Below are 22,896 nucleotides of genomic sequence, written 5' to 3' on the forward strand. Positions count from 1 at the left end.
AGGTACATCTACATACTGAGTCAGAAAATTTTCTTGTACACTATTTACAAATTCCTCTCCATCCAAGCCCTTAACACTATGACAGTCCCAGTCTATGTTTGGAAAGTTAAAATCCATTACCATCCTATTATTCTTACAGATAACTGAGATCTCTTGAACTGACTGTTTCTCTTGGCTGTTGAGTGGACACTCATTCTCTATTTGCCTGCTTACCCCTAATTTGTGGTGTAATCACCTCACTGAATGCATTTTCAACATAGTTCTCTGCCTCATACATCGCAGTGACTCTAGCTGCTGCTTCAAGCTTGTCCAGCTGGAGACACTGTCAGTGAATGGGCTTATCTAGCTCATGTGAAATGTCTGTGACTCCCCATGATATGGACCAGGCCAGACCCCTTAAAACAGTGGTTCAGGGGCAGCACATTAACATTGCTACCTCACAGCGCCTGGAACCTGAGTTCAATTCCAGTCTCAGGCATCTGTCTGCATGGAGTTTGCACATTCTCCCCAAATCTGTGTGGGTTTCCTCCAGTTTCCTCCCACAGTCCAAAGATGTACAGGCTAGGTGAATTGGCCAGCGTAAATTGCTCATAGTGTTCAGGTATGCGTAGGTTAGGTGCATCATTTACGGGAAATTTAGAGTAATAGGGTAGGGGAATGGATCTGGGTGGGATACTCTCCAGAGGGTCAGTGTGGACTTGTTGGGCCAAATGACTTGTTTCCACACTGTAGGGATTCTATGAACATTTCAAGAAGGTAGCCCAGACCCTAACCTTTCAGTTGTTTTAGGCAGATGTATGGTGGCTATTCCAGGAGTGATGCAGCTGGTCAAACCACTTGATTTCAAGTAAAATAGAATTTATTTATACACAACCAAATGAAACACAAGCAAAAGAAAACAGAATTTAGAACAACACCTATTTTAAACCCAACCAATGCGATATCCCCAGAACTTAACAAAGGAGCTGCTCCAATTTCCTCCAACATCCCCATAAACACACCCCTTGGCAATAAAGGTAAATTCAAATGCAGGTTCTAACAGGAGAGAGAGAGATGGCAGGGGGATGAACTAGGGATCATTTGCTGAAGCATGGAACCTCTTTTCACTGCAGCAATTTCTGGGACCAGCAGCTTTGAACAACCCTGAACAGAGAGAACTGGCCACTCCCCTTTCATTGTACCAGTGTTTTAAAACAAACCTAAATGCCTTTCTCAGATTGTTGCATTAGGCAGTATCTGTTGAATATTCCAAACAAATCGGAACCTCTGCTTTTTACAATCTCTCTGAAAAAAAAACGAAGAGCAACATAACCTTGTTAAAGGGGCAGCATTGTCACACTCACATACCATTAGATGGGTATTCCACTTGACCAGCTGCTCTGCCATACCTTTTAAATTATTGTAACTTTAATTACATTTACTTGAACCTTACTCTTGTAGTATTTGTAAGTGATTGTAACCCTTACAATAAGCTTTTCCTCCTGTGCCTAACAATTCTTTCTTTGGCTTTACCTGTTTCCATGCTGTACATCTCCATGACTCTATCTCTATGACTCCATTTGCCACTTGTTTACATTTTTTAAAAATTACTGAAATTGAAATACAAACCCTATCAACAGCTGCTTAATAGCCAAACAACATATAATTCTTTTATTTCAAAAATATACTTCATTCATAAAAAACTCTTTATATATATAGAGTCACAAATGCAGTATAACTTTGCTGTAATGTTACTTTTCAACATATTTTTCCTTCTCTTCACATTGTCTTCTCTGGTGTCCACTCCCCGTCTTGTGTGTCCTTTTGTTGCAAGTGACAGTGAGTCCTCTCTGTTCTGCTCCTGCTGGTGACTGTCTCTGGGTCTCCCTTCTTTCATGGTGTTCAAAGTTAAAAATCACACGACACCAGGTTACAGTGCAACAGGTTAATTTGGAAGTTCAAGCTTTCGGAGTGCTGGTCCTTCGTCAGGTACTTGTGGAGCAGGATCATAGGACACAGAATTTATAGCAAAAGACCATACACTGATGAGGTATATTGAACACTGGCACCCTCTCATCATTCTTTCAGAGTGGACCTTCCTGGTCTGAACTTAATCATCTAAGTGTGACAGATAGCAGTTCCTAGGAGAAAATGAGGACTGCAGATGCTAGAGATCAGAGTCGAAGAGTGTGGTGCTGGAATAGCACAACAGGTCAGGCAGCATCCAAGGAGCAGGAGAGTCGACGTTTCGAGCATAAGCCCTTCGTTAGGAATGAGCTGATGATTCCTGATGAAGGGCTTATGCCCGGAACGCCGAGTCTCCTGCTCCTCAGATGCTGCCTGACTGGCTGTGCTTTTCCAGCACCACACTCTTGGAAGTTAGCAGTCCCTGCTGCAACTCAATGCAAACTCTTGCCAAACCACTCAGCATCCTCTCCTAATGCTGCAAAAATTGCCGTTCCCTTTTAAAATCTGTTTTCTTGTATCAAAGTCCTGATGAGTGGCTGATGAAAAGCTTTCAATTTGTGTCTCATTCTAACAATGTTCGAGAGTAATGCTACCAAGCAATTACAAACATTTGCATTTGTTAGAGTGCCCCATTTTGACATGTCTTTCACCCAACATTCGTCACGTGTAGCAAATTGCACTAACCCCCATTTTCTCCATTGCATTGGTTTATGATGAACCACACATGGATTTGTTACTTATTGCAGATAATTCTTATACAACTTCAAGAGGTTTAGAGTATGCTTACACATCCCTTCAACCTACAGAAAGGAGAAGTTTGCTGAATTCTGACATTCCACTGGTTCTCCGTGTTGCGAGTTGCTGTGGGGGATTTGCATCGCGGAACTTCAGCTGGGGGTTCACACCATTTTCTGCAACTTCGGCACCACATTGGTTAGTGATCCCAACGCGAAATTCAAGTCTTAAGCTATTATCATGAACAAGAGTGGATTAAGCCACAGTGTTTGAGACATTTAAATTAAGTGTAGTTTATTGTAATATGAGATGTTTAGTGCGTCATTAAGTCGCTTATGTTTCTGACAGGGCTGAGGGACTGCTGCAGTGTTGGAGGTGCCATGTTCTTGATGTTAAAGAGTGTTCCACACGTGGTCCGTAGTCGAGAACAATCGGGGTGGTCCGTTGTCCAACATTTATCCGCGAACCTCATAAAATGTGAAAATACCGCTGTAGAATTTCCTATTACAGCCACGGCACTGAAGGATTTTCACTGATTGAAAGGTCTTTTGGGATCTGCTGAAGTGACGAAAGGCGCCACAGAAATGTGTGGGGTTTTTTTCGGAGCGGGGGTCAAAGCAGCTCTGTGTAAATTTAACACAGCCAAAAAAACACTCAGTCTCTCCCAGGGAGAACAGGTTGTGCGAAAAACAAACCTGAGATCACACCCAATTTACCTGGAGTCATTAGCATGTCCAATCACATCAGGCATCAGATCGGTGGAGGGGGGAGAGAGCCAAACAGACACACACACAAAAAAATCCACAGCGACAGCCCAATCGTATCGAAACCCTCAATACGCTCTGAATCGCTGCAGCACAACTGGCCGAGTGAGTTCGAGAATAAACAAAAACATTTCAGAAAAACCCGTTCTGCTCCCGCTCTGTGCGGAGACGCTGGCGGTTCGGGTTTGCCCGAACATTGACCGAACTTGAAAGTCCAGTTTGTATGTGTGTGTAGGGGAGAAGAAAATGACACAGGAACACGACAAGTAAGTCTAGTCTCTCTCTCTCTCTCGGGACTGTCCGCCCAGACCGAGCTGACGTGATTTACTCCTGAGGTTTATGTACGTGTGTGATGGATTTTCTTGGGGGGGAAACTAAGTTTCTCTTTTTGCAATGGGGTTATACAGTTCAGTCAACTTGTTTAAAGAGGTGATACAGCTGTGGAGTAGGTGGGATTTGAACCTAGGTCTGCTGATTTAACAGGGGTAAAGAGCGTTAGTTGCTGCGCGCCGCACAGGGAGCTGTCGCTGAAGATGCACCTGTCAAAGGCAGCAAGAACAGCACCTGCTTCACGGAGCAACATTGACACTGGAGATGGCGGCAGGAAAGGACAAGAGGGAAGGGTCAGGCTGGAAGGTATCCACCACACTCTCTGCAGGGTCAACGCTGCATCAAACTCACTCCCAATTGGTCGAGCGCTTTTTTTTTCAAGATTTCGAGTTTTGTCTGGTAGATCTGTCGCAGGAAATTTCTTCAATCGGTTTTTTTTTCTCAACGAAAGAAAAGGATTTTCGTAGATTTGTATTTTTTTTTGGGGGGGGGGGGAGGTGGTTTATCGCCCAAGTTACAACGGCCAATGGGGGAAATTCCCATTCTTTGAAAATTTCGATGGAAAGATGTTTATAACTTCCAGGTGGGCTGGGTTAGAAACTATGTTTCTCGACCTTTTGCAATAAAGTTTTTTTTTGCCAAGAGAAAGTTTACTTTTTTGTTGTTCGTTCGTTCGTTCCCCGGGGCTCCCCGTCAGCACCAGAGAAAATTGGGGAACGTTTTGTGTAAGGACTGGGTGGGATTGGGGAAGGGGGGAGATCTGGATTGGGGAAGGGGAAGGGAGATCCCGGATTGGAGGGGAAGAGATCAGGATTTTTTGGGGTAGATCCAGGTGGTGGTGGAGAGGTTGAGAGATTCGGATGGGGGGGGGGGGGTGCGGGAGAGAGATCCATTTTTGTTTAGAGGGGTGAGGGGAGGAATCCAGACTGTGGAGGTGGGGTGGGGGAGAGAGTTCCGCACTGGGAAAGGGGCGATGGTGTCGAGAGGTCGGGGTCAGGATCGAGCGCGACAGGTCAACCGCTCAGTCCAGCCAAAGTTTTCAGCTGAGCCCTCAGTGTGATTGCAGGGTGGTCAAGGTGACTGAGTGTTAGCACATTTCCCTGCAACAGGCTACATCATAGACCTCGCTAGGATGGGAGTGGGGTGGGGGAAGGTTCACACTGGAGGAAGAGTCTCCTCTTCATCCCTCTACTTCATGCCATCTCGTTCCGAACAGTGTGACACTGCAGTGATACAATTCCCAAGTCAGAGCACCATCCCACGCTTCACCCTCCCCTCGAGGTGCTGCAGGATTTCTTCATTTCTGGCCGCAGTTTTCTTGTTTAGTTTCGACGAGGGAGGCTGGAAGGAAAAATGGCGTGAAAGATATTTGGCAGCAATGAAATTCTACACCTGCTAGGCGTTGGCCGTCACCTCTTTTATAAAATCCCTGAGTCAGGAGAACAATCCGCCTGGCAGGTGCCCAGGTCTAAACACCTTTCTCAAATGTGAGAGGGGATTGGGGGGGCGTAGCTGAAGATTCATCAACTTGAATTGCTTTGACCTTGTTTTGATCACTCATCTGATGACCCCGTGAGGCAGTTTTGCTTTATCCTCTTCCCCTAAGGAATGTCAACCCCAGGCAAAGTTCCACTGACATTAATAAGATCAGCAACATTATGCATTGCATATAAGCCGCAGTCCTTTCAGTACTGGCACCTGACAGTCAGGACTTTTACTCCTTAACAATTATTATCCCTTCGATAGCCTAATTCCTAGTTAAGACTTGAAAACATGTCCTTGTCTTTGCTTTACCTTGTAACTCCCACCCCTCCGTACGCCCGTCGATTTAAATAGTGCATTGTTGTTTTGTAAAGATTACATAGATTACGCAATTTTTCGTGTTATTCGTGATTGGGATTACTACTCTTGATGTTAGAAGTTTCACGAAGCTTACATTAGTTTGTAGCGGAGAAGATGCTTCGTGGTTTAGCAACTAAGGGAATGATGCAAATGCAGTGCGTGAAGGATGAATAACCCGAAATAAAAAAGTTAACGTTCATGCGGAAGGTGGTGTAATTGAATCTCTAATTCCATTCTAACTTTTCTGTGTGACAACTTCTGATCATATTTTAAAGTCCTTAAAGGTTTCTGTTCTAACTCCAGTTGTGAACTGGAGAAAAGCAGTGCAGATAACTATCATTCAAAAATTCCACATTTGGTGCATCCTTTATCCAAGTGAGATTTATGTGAACAGTATTTGGCCTGAAGAACAGAGAAATTTTTTTGCTCGAATGCCAAAAATATTTATAATTAGTAAACGTACTCCCAAGCAGCTTCTCAATCAGAATAATGTATCACATTTGTTGAAGCACTTTTACCTTCAGGAATAAGCTATTTCCTTATTCACGTGTAGATATGGTAGTTAGGAAGGTGTTTAGCACGTTAGCCTTCATTGTTCAGGCCTTTGAGTATGGGAGTTGGGAAATCAGGTTGTACAGGACTTAGGTTAGACCTCTCCTGAAGCACAGGCGACAGTTCCAGGTGCACTGTCATAGGAAGGATATTATTAAACTGGAGAAAGTTCAGAAAAGATTTACCAGGATGTTGTCTAGGATGGAGGGTTTGAGATATAAAAATAGACTGGAAAGGCTGGGACTTATTTTCATTGGAGTGTAGTGGGTTGAGGGGTGACCTTATTGAGGTTTATAAAATCACGAGCAGCATCGGTAAGGTGAATGACAAGGGTCTTTTCCTTAGGGTGGGCAAAACTAGTAGGCATTTTTTAAGGTGAGAGGAGCAAGATTTTAAAAATGACACCAGAGGTAACTTTTTTTTTTACACAGAGACTGGTTCGTGTGTGAAATGAACTGCCAGAGAAAGTGGTGGATGCAGGTGCAGTTACAAGGTTTAAAAGATATTTGAATAAGTTCACAAATAGGAAAGATTTGGAGTGATATGGGACAAGTGCAGGCAGGTGGGACTAGTTTAGTTTGGGAACTTGGTCAGCGTGGACTGGTTTAACCAAACTGTCTGTTTCCATGCTGTATGACTCTGACTCCTATAAGTACAATTGTGGTAATTCAATATATGTTACTTAAATGTAAATAAAGAAATACATTCTAAATGAATGATTGCATCTAGTTATTAAAAATAGCAGCATAATTCACATAATGTTTCTATTACTTAGCTAGTCATTAGCACCAGAGCTGAAACAGTACAGATTTTTTCTCTTTTCAGATACTATCTAAAACTATATCCTAAACCCTTCGCTTCTTTTGAATTTCTGATATTATGTAAAAATTAGTCAGATTCAATGCTAATTAAAATAGTAGGTAGACAGGCAAGAGGTTGGAAGAACACAGCAAGCTTGGTAGCATCAGGAGGTGGAGAAGTCAATGTTTTGGGTATAACCCTTCTTCTGCAACCCCTGATGCTGCCTGGCTTGCTGTGTTCTTCCAGCCTCCCGCCTATCTGCCTGGGATTCCAGCACCTACAATTTTTTTGTCTCTAACCAAATTGAAATAGTAGAACAGATTCCCCATATTCTTCATTACAGTGGAAGTTGAATGCAGGTGCAGGTAAGGGTAGTGTATTTGATTACTTTAGTAATTGCTACTATCATTTACTTTGTACTCAGAGGTCTCCTATGCAAAGGTTGTTCTTTCCATAATTTCACCCAGATAATGCAGTGCCTATATGGGGTGTCACAATGTCGGTAAAATGGCTATGTCCAATACTTAAAAGATCAATAAATACAGTATTGTGTTACTGATTGGGTGGTTGATTGTAAATCTGCTGAGATCATCCAGCACTGATCTCAAAGGAGTTTAGCACTAAATACTTATGACTGCAAAATATGTACTGCTTGAATTCTTCATGTAAATTATCAAAAAGTTGCAGGATGTGCATTCTGGCATTATGTTGAATGGTGCAGAGGAGAGTGACTTGTTGAGATCACAGTTTTCTGTCTTACGAATCCAGAATGACCTAAGGTAAATTCTTCTTTGCAAATTGAGTTTTTTTTCCCAACTTCTTCCTCCCCTCCATTCCTTTTCAGAAGATGTTGATTCATACTGTCAGCCATCTGGTTTCTCACCCACGACATTATGTGTCTGTCTGTGCCCTGAGTTTTGGCAAGGTTATTTGGATGTAGTGAGGAAGCAATTGTAACAGAGCAAACAGAAAAATCACTGGAGGTAGGGCATCATAAATATTGTGGGTAATAATATTTCTCGAAAATACGGCTGAAGGAGAAATGGTGGGGAAACTCTAGTTAATTACGATTGGCATGATGGCAGGAGCAAGAAAGTGGTTGCAATAAAAAGAGATTTCATAAATCTCCAAGTGGCATGGGTAAGAAGTGAAAAGGGAACATTGTGATGGCGCTTTTAATATCTAGATATTAATCTAGGAGCGTAGGAGACTGAGGGGTAACCTTTTATACATCAATAAAATCATGAGAGGCATTAATAAGTTAGGTAGCCAACAACTTTTCTTCATGGTCGGGGAATCTAAAACTAGAGGGTACAAGTTTAAGGTGAGAGAGGAGAGATACAAAAGTGTCCAGATGCACAATGTTTTCACACAGAGGGTGATGAATGTCTGGAAAGGGCTACCAGAGGTGGTGGTGGAAGCAAACACAATTTTGTCATTTAAGAAATATTTGGACAGGTACATGGATGGGATAGATATGGAGGGATATGAACCAATGCAGACAAATGGGACTCGCTTAATTGTAGGAACTGGGCAATGTAGACAATTTGGACCGAAGGGCCTGTTTCCATGTTGTACACACCTATGACTGTAATTCTCCTTTCTGGCTGTAATTCTCCTTTTTCATATGCCAGAAGATCAAAAAGGCAGAATGTGCTGCTAGATCTAGTAATGGTAAGTTAACAAAAGAATAGGGAAAACATCCAAGACTTGGTTGAAGCAAATTAAAGAAAAATATCGATGGGCCAACAATTAGCATCTGTAAGAGAGATGGTATACAGGAAAATTTACTCCATTATGAATCAAAATCCAGCATAGAATAGAACATCACAGATAAATAAAGATAAAATTGAATCTAAAGCAAAGGAATTATGCACAATAAATAACAAAGGAGAGGATGACAGGGGAATGTGAACTTGGAAAAAAAGTTCAATTGGGACAGTCAAGAGAAAATGTAAAATTAAAATGAGCAGTGATTTATAAACACATAAGTAACATAGCTTTAAGGTATGAATAAGGCCACAGAAGAATATATAAACCCAAGGGAAAATATATTAAAGTTACATGGATACTGACCAGATACTTTTTCAGTTTGTAGGATAATAAAATCATAGAATCCTTACAGGAAGCAGGCCATTCAGCCCATTGAGTCCATACCAACCCCCCGAAAACCATCCCACCCAGCCCCACCCCCCCTCTACCCAATCCATGTAACCCTTCATACTCATGGCTAATCCTCGTAGCCTGCACACCCATGGACACTATGAGCAATTTAGCATGGCCAATGCACCTAACCAAACCAGTTTTCACTGAAGACACTACCAAAAATAATCATAAAAGAAAAAAGTAAAGAGAGATGGTATAAACAAACAAGATGATCAGAGGATTAGATAGGGTGGACAGTGAGAGTCTTTTTCCTAATACAATGTATTAAGCTTGTAAGGGGGACATAATTACAAATTGAGGGGTGATAGGTTTAAGACTTTTAGTTTATTTCAAAAATATACTTTATTCATAAAATACTTTGATGGTCTGTACAGTTGGACATGCCATATATATGTAAACATTCCATTTCTTTGCATACAGAAACAGAGTAATCATTCCTATTTACAGGTCTGTACGATTACATTTTTAGCTGAGGCGTCAGCAGAGCCCAAATGACTGCACGGGCCCCCTGTTCTTCTTTAGGCAGGCAGACATTACACAGTGGTCTTTCCCCACCGCGCCTTGGCGGCAACTGCCCCAAGCTTCAGCGCGTCCCTCAACACGTAGTCTTGGACCTTGGAATGTGCCAGTCTGGAACACTCAGGGTCAGCTCCTTCAGCTGGAAGATCAACAGGTTTCGGACCGCCCAGAGAGCGTCCTTCACCGAGTTGATGATCCTCCAGGCACAGTTGATTTTCGTCTTGGTGTGCGTCCTGGGGAACAGGCTGTAGAGCATGGAGTCCCGCGTCACAATGCTGCTCGGGACGAACCTCAACAAACACCACTGCATTCCTCTCCAGACTTCTTCTGCATAGGCACATTCCAGAAGGAGGTGTGTGACAGTCTCGTCCCCCCCACAGCTGCTTCGAGGGCAGCGCACGGTGCAGCTGAGAGTCCGGGCGTGCATAAAGGATCTCACAGGCAGAGCCCTTCTCACCACCAGCCAAGCCATGTCTTGGTGCTTGTTGGAAAGTTCTGGCAATGAGGCATTCTGCCAAATGGCTTTGACAGTCTGCTCAGGGAACCGCTTGATAGGATCCGCCCTCTCCTTTACCCAAAGGGTCTCAAGGACACTACGTGCTGACCACTTCCTGATGGACTTGTGGTCAAAGGTGTTTTTCTTCATAAACTTCTCCGCGAAAGACAGGTGATACGGAACGGTCCAACTACTCGGAGCGTTCCATGGCAGCGAGGCCAGGCCCATCCTTCACAACCCCCGGACAGGTAGAACCTCAATACGTAGTGACACTTGGTGTTTGCGTACCGGGGATCCATGCACAGCTTGATGCAGCCACACACAAAGGTGGCCATCAGGATGAGGGTGGCATTGGGTGTATTTTTTCCCCCATTGCCCAGATCTTTGTACAGCGAGCCCTTCGGACCCGGTCCATCTTTGACCTCCATATAAACTGGAAGATGGCCCGGGTGACTGCAGCGGCACAGGTTCTGGGAATAGGCCAGACCTGTGCCACATATAATAGCAATGACAGTGCCTCACACCTGATGACCAGGTTTTTACCAACAATGGAGAGCGACCGTAGCTTCCATCTGCCCAGTTTCTGCCTCACTTTGCTGATACACTCCTCCCAAGACTTGGCGCACGCCCCAGGCCCTCTGAACCAAATATCCAGCACCTTCAGGTGGTCAGTCTTGACGGTGAAGGGGATCAAGGATTGGTCGGCCCAGTTCCCGAAGAGCATGGCCTCGCTCTTGCCTTGGTTTACCTTTGCCCCCGAGGCCCGTTCGAACTGGTCACAGATGCACATGAGTCTGCGCACGGACAGCGGATCCGAGCAGAAAACGGCAACGTCATCCATGTACAGGGAGGCCTTAACCTGCAGGTCCCCGCTGCCAGGAATAGTCACCCCTCTCAGGCTCGTATCCTTCCTGATGGACTCGGCAAATGGCTCTATACAGTACACAAACAAGGCAGGAGAGAGAGGGCAGCCCTGCCTGACTCCAGATCTGACTGGGAAGCTATCTGATTCCCACCCATTGATTGAGACTGCACTGACAATGCTGGTGTAGAGCAGTCTGATCCAATTGCAGATTCCCTCCCCAAAGCCCATTTTGGAGAGAACATCTCTCATATACCTGTGTGATATCCTTTCAAAGGCTTTCTCCTGGTCCAGGCTGATCAGGCAGGTGTCCAACCCTCTGTCCTGCACGTAGGCAATTGTATCCCTGACGAGTGCGAGACTCTCAGCGATCTTCCTGCCCGGTACAGCACAGGTTTGGTCAGGATGAATCACCGATCCCAGAGCAGACCTGACCCAGTTGGCGATTACCTTTGACAGAAGTTTGTAATCTGCATTCAACAGTGAGATTGGTCTCCAATTTTTGAGTTCCTCCCTCTCCCCCTTCTGCTTGTAGATGAGGGTGATGATGCCTTTCCTCATGAATTCACTCATGGTACCTGCCCGAAGCATACTGACATACACCTCCAGCAGGTCCTGGCCAATCAAGTCCCACAGAGTGGAATAGAGCTCGACCGGTAAACCATCGCTTCCGGGAGTTTTATTCTTTTCGAAGGACTCGAGGGCCTTGGTCAGCTCATCCAGAGATAGCGGCTGGTCCAGCCTCTCCCGTGTTCTGTCATCTAAGACCTCTGTGATAGAGGACAGGAACGACTGAGAGGCCGCGCTGACGGTCAGCTTCACGTCATACAGACTGACATAGAAGGATTTACTGATCCTCGTGACGTCAGCCTGAGATGACGTTACCGAGCCATCTTCTTCCTTCAGGCTGCTGAGCACAGAGCTCTCTTTGTGCACCTTCTGGAAGAAGAAATGTGAGCACATCTCGTCCTGTTACACGGAATGGACCCTGGAACTGAAGATTATCTTGGAGGCCTCCGAGGCAAAGAGCGAGGCTTGCTGGCCCTTCACCTCCTGGAGGTCCTCCGTGACATCGACCCCCATCGTCTGCAGCAGGAGCAGGTTCTGCATACTTTCCTGGAGCTGGGACAGTTTTCCCTGCCTCTCTCTCGCCTCCTGAACACCTTTGAGGATGAAGAACCTCTTGATATTCCCTTTTACTGTTTCCCACCAGTCCGCTGGAGACTCAAAGAGGGGCTTCACGGTTCTCCAACCTGTGTAGTCCCTCTTGAGCTCCTCAATGTTTCCCGGGGTCAACAGCTTTGTGTTCAACTTCCACGTTCCCTTACTAGCCTGCTGCTCATCCTGTAGGTGACAGTCGGCCAGCAGGAGGCAGTGGTCAGAGAAGAACACTGGCTTGATGTCGGTGGATCGGACCGAGAGCATTTGGGACACAAACAGGTAATCTATCCTTGAGCGGATAGACCTGTCTGCCCGTAACCAGGTGTATCTACGCTGCACTCTGTCTGCAGGGGTGCTGGTGATAGGGTTAAGACAGATGTCAGAGGCAGGTTCTTTCCTCAGAGAATGGTAATGTAGTTAACTCAGCCACATTAGGGAATTTAAACAATTCGTGGATAAGCACATGGATGATGATGGGATAGTGTGGGGGATGGGCTTAGATTAGTTCACAGGTCGGCGCAACATCCAGGGCTGAAGGGTTTGTTCTGTGCTGTATTGTTCTATATTTCTGTGTTTAACAGTTAAGGCAGCACTGTAAAGGGCATGTGTGCTGTTGAGGACCCGTGATTCCACCTTCAGACCAGATGACAAGGCGGCCCTACTAACAGTGAGGGCCAATCTGACCCAGGCCATCAAAGAGGCAAAGTGTAACCAGGCACAGAGAATACACAGCCATTTTCAGGACAGTGGCGATATGTGGGGCATGTGGAAGGACATCCAAGCCATCACCAACCACAGAACAGCATCAACTGCTTCTGCTGGTGATGCCTCCCTCCCAGATGAATTGAAGAACTCCTGTGCACGGTTTGTGGCATGAAATGACGTGGCAGCAGCAAGTCCACACCCCCTCCCCCCTCCCCCCACAATGACAGGTGTGTGTTTTACCACAGCCGACGTGAGGAAAACCCTATGCAGAGTCAACCAACCTAAGGCTGCTGGACCAGATAACATCCCTGGCAGAGTGCTCAGAGGGTGCTCTGACGTACTGGTGGATATTCTCACAGACATCTAAAATATCTCCCTGAGCTGCGCCATAGTTCCAATGTGCTTCAAGGCCGCTACCATCGTCCCTGTGCCGAAGAAGTCTTCAGCATCCTGTCTCAACGACTACCACCCCATTGCGCTAACACCCACTATCATGAAGTGTTTCGAGAGGCTTGTGATGAGGCATATTAAGACCCTGCTGCTTCCCTCACTGGACATCCTGCAGTTCGCATATTGTCCAAACTGCTCAACAGATGATGCCATTTCCATCACCCTCCATCTGGTCCTCACCCACCTAGACAAGAAGGGCACCTAATGTGTCAGATTACTGTTCATAGACTTCGGTTCTGCATTTAACACCATCACTCCTCAGCATCTGATTGGAAAGCTGAGTCTGTTGGGCCTAAATACCTCCCTTTGCAACTGGATCCTGGACTTCCTGACTGGGAGACATCAGTCAGTCCAGATTGGGAACAGCATTTCCAATACCATCTCACTGAGCACAGGGCCCCGCTAAGGCTGTGTCCTCAGTCCACTGCTGTTCACCCTGTTGACACATGACCATGCAGCGATGCACAGCTCGAATCATATTGTTAAGTTCGCTGAATGTAGTGGGTCTCATTAGCAGGAACAATGAGTCAGCGTGCAGAGAGGGGGTGGAGCAGCTAATGGACTTGTGGAGAGCCAACAACCTGTCTCTGAACATGGACAAAATGAAAGAGATGGTTGTTAACTTCAGGAGGGCACGGAGCGACCACTCTCTGCTGGGCATTGACGGCTTCCCTGTGGAGATCGTGAAGAGCACCAGATTTCTTGGTGTACACCTGACAGAGAATTTCACCTGGACCCTCAACACCAGCTCCAGAGCCAAGAAAGCCCAGCAACATTTCTACTTTCTGCATAGGCTGAGGAAAGCCCACCTCCCACCTCTATCCCCACCACATTCTACAGAGGGTTCATTCAGAGTACCCTGAGCTGCTGTATCACTGCCTGGTTCGGGAATGGCACTGTCTCGGATCGTAAGAGGACAGCTGAGAAGATCATCGGGGTCTCTCTCCCCCCTCCATTACAGACATTTACACTACACGCTACATCCGAAAGGCTAACAGTATTGTGGAAGACCCCACATACCAAACTCCCCTCCCTCCTGCCATCTGGCAGAAGATACTAGAGCCTTCAGTCCTTCACTGCCAGACTGTGCAACAGTTTCTACCCCTGAGCCATCAGGCTCCTTAACACTGTATTGATCAGGCTCTATTCCATCTGAAACTCTTTGCATGACTTCAAATTGCTGCTAGAACAATTTGTTATTAATTATCATTCTTTCTTTACACTGTAATTTGTACAGCACTGTGCCTATTGTCTTGTCGTGTCAGGAATTACTGTGCTGTCTGGCGTGTTTTGCACTTCTTATGCACTTTACGCTGCCCTGCGTATGATCGTGTAGTTTGTGCTGTCCATGTCGCACCTCGGTCCTGGAGGAACGCTTCCTCGTTTTAACTATATCAGTTGGATATGGTAGAAATGACAAATAAAGCTAGTCTTGACTCTTGAGAACAGAATATGGTATTAGATAAATTGGCCAAACTTTAGGGTAACATTCCAGTTATAGACGAATTGTACCTGAAGATACACAAGGACTACTAGCAAAGTTCTCCACCACAAAGGGCTGTGGAAGCTTAATCTTTGAGTATGTTTAGAGTTTGACCACTTTCTGATTATCAATTCCATACAGGGTTATGGGAATGGAGTGGGTAAAAGGCATAAATTGTTGGATCAGCTATGATCATATTGAACGGTTAGGTACACTTGATGGGCTGAATGGCCTATTCCTGTTCCTTTGTCCTGGGAAGGAGACAGCAGAAGTACAAGTATCTATGCAATGTGTTAAAAATAAAGTGTCAAAGGGCTAGCATAAAATACATATGATTTCTATTTTCAAAAAGGGAACTATAAATCAGCTAGTTTAATGTCAGCAGTAGGAAGGAAACTGGAAATTTTGCTAAAAGATCAGATAAAAAGAAGAGATTTGAAAGGAAGATAATGTATTTTATTGAATTATTTTGAAGTGAAATAAAGAATATTGTAGTGGATGTTTACGTGAACTTTCAGAAGGCCTTTGATAAGGAGCTATGAAAGAGACTCACATCAAAAAGCAAAATTTGTAAAGTTAGGAGCCAGTTAATAGAGTAGATTAAAAGATGGATTGGAAATCACTAAGTAACAACACAAACTGATAAGACCAGTAAGAGTGTGAATAGTGACCTGGACTGTTTGTAGTGGGCCTGGTGGTATTAATGCTACCTGCTCTAATGATGCCCCCAGACATTCTCCAAAGGATTTGGGATCATCTTTAAAAATTATGAAGTAAATTTAAGGGTGGTGAAGGGAGCAGCACACGATAGACAATGACCAAGCAACATTTAAGTTGATGTTAATGTTCACCTTGCAGTACCTTATGAGAAATGAAACATGAAGAGACCATAGCTCAAAGGCAGCAGCAAATGTCAATCCTCTGGAATTGACTGGCTTTCCACTTGTAGTTTGCTTGTTGTTCCTACACTATAAACTGCTTTGCCTGTTTGCCCAGGGCATTTGCAGATTTGGAATTGTAGTGTAATTTGAGAAAAATGAGTACATTTAAAATGACAAGAAAATTTGTCGAAACAGTTCATTTTTCCTTTTTAATCGGTGGCTTTAAACAATAGATATAGAGCCTTAATAATTAAGTCAATCATTCCTAAACAAAATGTAAAGAGCTTTATGAATGTCCTGAAATAAGCACTGTCCTTACAGATGCCACCTCGTAAGTGACTATGATGATAGAAATGATTGCCTTTAATTGTCCAGCATTGTTGTTTATATTGTACTGATAATAGTGGCAGGGAATGATTGTAGAAGAATCAGATATAAAACAAGGAAGATTTATACACATTTAGATTTATGCAGATCATTGTGTACAGTCTGGTCTCAAGTTTACAAAAAAGGATATTTAAACATGAAAGAACATGCGAAGGTTCGTGTGAAGTATAGGTCAGTACACATTGGTCTGTAAGTTCCGATGATTCTTTGAGATATTCCATCTGAATCTAATCCTCCACACAGGCACCTTGTAGTGAAAGTGACGAGTTAACAAATAGTATTAACAGCCCTGGTTAATTCTTCCATTCCCGAGATCATTGTATTAATTATAGCACCCATCTCAATGATCATTTCAGGGGTCTTCTTGTGATCCAGTAGACCTCAATTCAAGTTCCACCTGCTGCATAATGACACCTCTGAACAGGTTGATTAGAAAAATAGGTTAAATAATAAAAGAGGCCACTTCATTTAACTCAGTGACATCCATCCTTTATTCATAACGGGCCAATTTTCAATTTTTTATTTCATTCCAGACTGGTGAGCAAATTGTGGAAAGAGTCTGTAAGCTCCTTCTGTAAGTGGAACAGTAGAGTTTCCAGTGTATTCATCCCTCAGCCTGTTGACAGTAGCTGCTCCTCCATTCCAGCCTTGCCTGGCTGTAGCTATTTTTCCTCGGCCATGCCATCCCAATTTGTGCAAACACGTAGCCGTTCCCTCAATGTCTCATCTAGCCTTTCTTAATAACTTAAGCAGTGATGTTTTTGAAATGAGGCTGATCTACGGGGGAAGCTGCCAGCACCTCCTGAAAAGCAATTATCACCATTTATACTGACAAAGAGTTTATGAGTTTCTAACGGGAACATTTCTGACAGTGTCACAGTTCTGACAATGTCAGAATCTAAGTGTGCATTAGGCGGAAACTATTACAGTTGGAGTATGTTTAACTTTTCAACCAATTTTCTGAATTAAATGCTAATGCAAACTGGACTAGTGACACTGCTATTTTATTTTGTTAGGGGAGCCACCTCAATCTATACATCTATAGAATGAAATGTTTGTTGGCATATTGGCTCAAAGATGCTGTTTCACTTTCATACGCAGGATTTTAGTGGACCATTGCATGAACAGTAGTATTAATTACTGGAGCATGGTAGTCCAAATAGAGACTGGAGACCATTTTCACTTTCAGCAGGAGTGGAAGATTGCCCTTTGTGGATTGGTTGCCACTGTATTTGAATCAATGGAAATCTAGCATGGTGTATAATAGATTAACAATCTGCAACCATCTTCTTTTACTCCTTTTTAAAATTAACCTCATGATGTCTTGCCTGGTAAACTGCCAAAGTAACTGTTCTGCCAGAAACTGTCTCTACACATCAAAGAATTTGCTGCAATTTTTTTTTGTCAACTGTTGAACAGATTACATACCATCCAGTTTACATTAATGGTTGCTTACTGTTTAGTGGTTACTAACCACTTGATTGCATCATGCACAAGTTCATTAATTTACCTTCAGCTGTTTGATTCATGGTTTGACACAGATCCTTTAAAGAAAAAAGAGATACTTACATTTATACACTGTGTCAGAATATCATGATTTTTTCACAGCCAATGTAAAGTTTGAATTGTAGTAATAATTTGTAATTTAGAAAAATGTCTGAGCTAATTGGCAGCACAGTGGCTCAGTGGTTAGCACTGCTGCCTCACAGGGACCTGGATTCGATTCCGGCCTCGGGTGACTGCGTGGAGTTTGCACATTCTCCCCGTGTCTACGTGGGTTTCCTCCCACAATCCAAAGATGAATTGACCATGCTAAATTGCCCATAGTGTTAGGTGCATTAGTCAGGGATAAATGTAGCATTGGGGAATGGGTCTGGGTGGGTTTGGAGGGTGAGTGTGGACTTGTTGGGCTGAAGGGCCTGTTTCCATACTGTAGGGAATCTAATCTAATGTCTGTGCAGCAAGGTTTGGCCTTACAAGTTGCAATTAGATTATTACCTAAGTGATATTATTTAGAAGGCAAATAAAGGTCAGAGGTGCTTTACTTGAGTTTATTTGAGATAATGTCTTTGGATATTTTACAGTCCCCACAGAAGTGCAGGTGTGTAAATAGGTGAATGGTTAGAAATGGGCAGGACATGCACCATACACCCTTTCCTCTGATCATACCAGGTCATGAAGAGGAAGTGAGACCAGAAACAGTCAGAGGGCTGTCATTATACCCACAACATGCACCCCACCTCTAACTCAATACCACTTTCTTTATTCTTTCCAGAGAAAATTAACCTTAAGCTCCATCTCCTTAAATTACTGTGTCTTAAACTAATGCCCATGAACAAATCTCCATTTCTTCACAAGTTCTGAATGTACTATCTCCTCAAATCTGTGCTCAGCTTTCACACAACTTTCTGTTTGCTTCTCTCCAACGGTGTCTCTGCCCCCCAGCACTTCAACAACAGGAAATACCAAAACTTAAATGGCATCTTCTAATATGGTGAGCATGGTTCGGTATCTTCGTGCTCCTTCAGCCTTTGACATTGTCAACCCCACCACACATCACAGCATTGCCTTTACATAACTGTAGAGCTCAGTTGGAAAATCCTGGCTTGGTCCAACTCAATTGCTACATGGGTGATCAGATTGCTTGTCTATAATCTAATCTTAGATTAGTTGTAATCTTAGATTTTGGCTTAACATTGGACAAAACCATAGCCACTGACTCGGTTTTAAATCAACAGCACATCGGATTGACACAAGGCCCAAAGCAGCTGTGGGATGTAGGTAGTCCGAGAAATAAAAGGGCCTGGATGCTTGAAGTGGGGTTTTGGGGGTGTGGGGAATGCTGCAGGCAATGTCAAGGTTAGTCACCAACTCTCAAATGGTAAATAGAGTTTAGGGTATGGGGCAACCTGTGGCAAGGGAGGTCAAGGATTTATCAAGCTGGGAGGAGTCCTCCTCCTTTCACCTTTCTTCCCGCTCCCCTCAGCATCCCTGCCACTTCCACAAGGTCCACAAGGAAGTCTCTTTTAGAAGTAAATTAGAGTTGCCCATTTTTGAGCCTATGATTCACCTCCCATAAGGTCGGGCCAGTCAGATATGCTGTCACTGCTCCACTGTCCATGGCCTCCTTACAAAGGTATGGATTAGTCACTAATTGTCATTTGGCTGTGATTACATTTTCAAAGAAGGACTACGCTGTCTTCCTGTGGATGCCTTCTTCACTTGTTCAGGAGAACGGCTTGTCATTGGCAGATGGGATGAAGGGAATGCAGTTGGTTTTTGTTGACTTTATTTTGACACACTTTTCACACCCCATTCTTCTAAGATCTCCCCTCCCCCATAACTTTCCATCAGCGATGGGCGCCACTGTCTTTGGCCCTCACCACAAATATTATCCTTGTCACCAATTCCTTAACAATCTGCAGCCACTGCCTTTATGTGCATGTGGCTGCTCACAGCCTTGAAAATATATTTCCACACAAAGCTGATCTTCCAAATCCAGGTTCTCCCACTAATGTTGTCTACTTTCATACCTTACCTAAACCATCTGCTGTTAAAATCCTCATCTATCACTTCTCCAGTTTCAGATTTGATCATTCCATTACTTTCCCATTTTCTGCCCTTTGTAGGATTTGCAATTTGGAACTTTGCCTGTACCTTATTCTGTTGTAAGTGCTGCTCACCACCCCTCCTGCCTTGTTTCTGAATGCCTCAGATTTCAAATTCCTAGCTTTCTTTAAATCATTTCATAGCCTTGCTCCTCTACATCAGTTATAACCAGAATTCTTTCAAACATCGCACTTCGTTTCCTTTGGTTTCTTTTGCATTTCTTCTCCATGCCATTAATAGCCTTAAGGACCCTGTACTCTGAAGTTTTGTAGGCGAAAGTGAGGATTGTAGATGCTGGAGATTACAGTCAAGAGTGTCGTGCTTGAAAAACACAGCTGGTCAGGCAGCAAAGTATGCTTTTCCAGCACCACACTCTTGACTCTAACTATTTGCATTTCCAGCACCACAAACTCAACTCTAATTGATTCTCCTGCTCCTCGGATGCTGCCTGACCTGCTGTGCTTTTCCAGCACCACACTCTTGACTCTGAAACTTTGTCCTTAGCTCCGCTCCAACTGTTGACTTCTAACTTGTCCCTTGATTCTTTGTTCATCTTTTGGATGACTTTCGTATGCCACTGCAAGTATTTGCTTTCTATATTCTGCTTGCATCTCTGAAGTGTGCTGAGACTTTGCTTTTTGTTAAAGATGCTGATTAAACATGAGAGGTTTATTTTGTATGTTTCTACCTTGTGTTATTCGCAGTGCTTAAATTAAATGATTTAAATTTAACAAGTCCAAATATACCGTTGACTTTTGCGAGAAAAAGTATACTCCTTTGGCACACGAATTAAATCATAGAATTGTGGAAGCAGGCTGTTCGACCCATTGAGTCCAGACCACCCCTCTGAAGAGCATCTCACACCCCTACATGGTTAATCCACCCAACCTACACATCCCTGGACACTGCAGAGCAATTTCCAATGGCCAATTCAGCTAACGTGCACATCTTTGGACTGTGGGAGTAAACTGGAGCACCCAAAGGAAACCCATGCAGACAGGGAGAATGCGCAAACTCTAGACAGACAATTACCTGAGGGTGGAACCAAAGTCTGTTCCCTGATACTGTGAAGCAGCAGTGCTAACCATTGAGCCACCGTGCCACCTAGCTTCACTTTATCTAGCTTATTATCAAACTGTGTTGAGGAGATCATTTGTGGTATCAGACATGATCAGCCACTGCTGGCAGTTCTCCTGTGCCACAGCATTTCCCTCCTCCACATAATGTAAATGTGGTCAGGTGATTTGTAATCCATTTTGAACAATGTGGAAACACCTTTCAAGATGAGATATTTTCTTACAAGAGCATCTAAGGTATTTTCTCCATGTTTCCTGAAGTAGGGTCCAAAAAATGTGATTAGTCTCATATTTAACAGTAAAATTACAATCATAGCATCAGTGGTGAAGCAAATTTTGGTATTGTTTTGCTTACTCACTATTGGCAGCAAGACAGCGTACTGAGTTCTTTGAAAATCTCTGCTGGAAAATTATTAGGTGTGTGTGTATGAGGGTTAATCAGACATGGCTTAAAGGCGTGCACCTAAAATGAGGTGTGGTCAAAGAATGTATTTCAGTGGACAATTACACTCTTAGTAGTTTCCTGATCCTGTTTGTAGAACTCTTTTCCATATGCATTGAAGGGTTCAATCTTCTGAAGTTTTTGAGCTGCAGTGGGATTCTAAAAAGAGAAAACTGAGGATGTAAATGTCTGATAAGGAAAGCTACTTAGCTTAAAATGATTCCTTTTGCAATAAAAATTGAAGTGTAAGCGAAAAGTAGAATAACTACTGTATAGGTAGGAATCTGGGCAGACCTATTAAAATAAATTGAATTTAAAACAAAGATCTCTTTTTGGCATTTCAATTGCATTTTCCAGAACATGTTTAGAAAGATCTTAAATCCAGTGACTAATTACTCCAAACTTTCCCAAGCTTGTACTGAGGAGTTTTAGGTTTCTTTTATTTCTTCTTTCAGCTACAGTTTATTTCTCTGTTTTTTGCATCTTATTGTTTTCTGATCTATCCTGTCCTGTCCCTTGTCTGTAATGTGGCATAGAAGCATTGAAGCAACAAAAGATTGAAATGAACTACCAACCATATCACTTGACAGGACTCTGATACTCGAATTGCAGCCTACCCTAGTGCTGTGTTGATATCCCAAAGCTCCTTGCTGAATAAGAATTTGCATGTTACCTTTACTGAGAAATGGTGGCGTTTGTGGCTGAGTTAGAGGCAATGGGAGACAAGGGTTTGGATAATGAGTAGAAGCAACAACACCAGGATCAGGTAGTGGCTGTTTAGAGGAGTCAGTCATATCCGAGAAATGGTGGGAACAAGTGCTCATAGCACTACTGCGAGATTATTTTCTTGATGTTTGCTTACCAGAGTCTGTGCTTGAGCATCTTCATGTCAGCCTTTGTGGCACAAGGCTAAGTCAGTTGCTTTCAGGTGAGTGCCTGCAGCTTTATCAGTGAGTAGACAGCCGCACATGACTGAGGTGAGGTGAACGTTGTTAATGAAAAATGTTTGTCTCTGAAAAATACAACCTCCAGGTAGAAGCAGATATTCTGCTCCGATGGGCCCAGAAAAATGATGCACTGGTGCTCATTGAGAAAAGCTTCTGTATATTTCTACTGATAAAGCTGGGTACCCACGTGTGATTTCCTTTATATAAAAGCAGGTTGAATGTGAGATGCTGAGCCACGTGAAAATTAGCACAGGATTCATAAGATTAGAGAGATGAATACTTGACTCAAAGACGAGTTGGATGGAGTGGAAGTTAGGTGTGTACAAGAAAATTTTTAAAATTCAGTATGTCGATGTACCTACAAGAAAAGGTGCAAAGCTTGACCTACTCTTGGGAAATAAAGCAGGGCAGGTGACTGAGGTGTCAGTGAGGAAGTACTTTGGGGCTAGTGACCAAAACTCTGTTCGTTTTAAAACCATGATGGAAAAGGATAGACCAGATCTAAAAGTTGAAGTTCTAAATTGGAGAAAGGCCAATTTTGACGGTATTAGGTAAGAACTTTCAAACATTGATTGGGGGCGGATGTTCGCAGGTAAAGGGAAAGCTGGAAAATGGGAAGCCTTCAAAAATGAGATAATGAGAGTCCAGACACAGTATGTTCTTGTTAGGGTGAAGGGCAGTGCTGGTAGGTGTAGGGAATGCTGGATAACTAGAGAAATTGAGGTTTTAATCAAGAATAAG

At 43.6% G+C, this 22,896-nt stretch overlaps 1 protein-coding gene across 3 annotated transcripts in view; it reads left to right on the forward strand.

Annotated features, from left to right (window-relative positions):
* Positions 1-3,449: 3,449 nt before the first annotated feature.
* Positions 3,450-22,896, forward strand: part of grhl1 (grainyhead-like transcription factor 1) — a 120,377-nt gene continuing 100,930 nt past the window's right edge. The window contains exon 1 of one of the 3 annotated variants that reach the window (XM_072561595.1): positions 3,450-3,712. In XM_072561595.1, coding sequence (XP_072417696.1) covers positions 3,693-3,712 — 20 coding nt within the window. In that variant the 5' untranslated portion in view covers positions 3,450-3,692. Of the gene's footprint in view, positions 3,713-3,766; positions 3,788-22,896 lie in introns of those variants that run through there. The other 2 variants (XM_072561614.1, XM_072561604.1) reach the window with 2 other exon arrangements.

This window comes from Chiloscyllium punctatum, chromosome 3 (genome assembly GCF_047496795.1).
Source record: "Chiloscyllium punctatum isolate Juve2018m chromosome 3, sChiPun1.3, whole genome shotgun sequence".
NCBI lineage: Eukaryota > Metazoa > Chordata > Chondrichthyes > Orectolobiformes > Hemiscylliidae > Chiloscyllium > Chiloscyllium punctatum.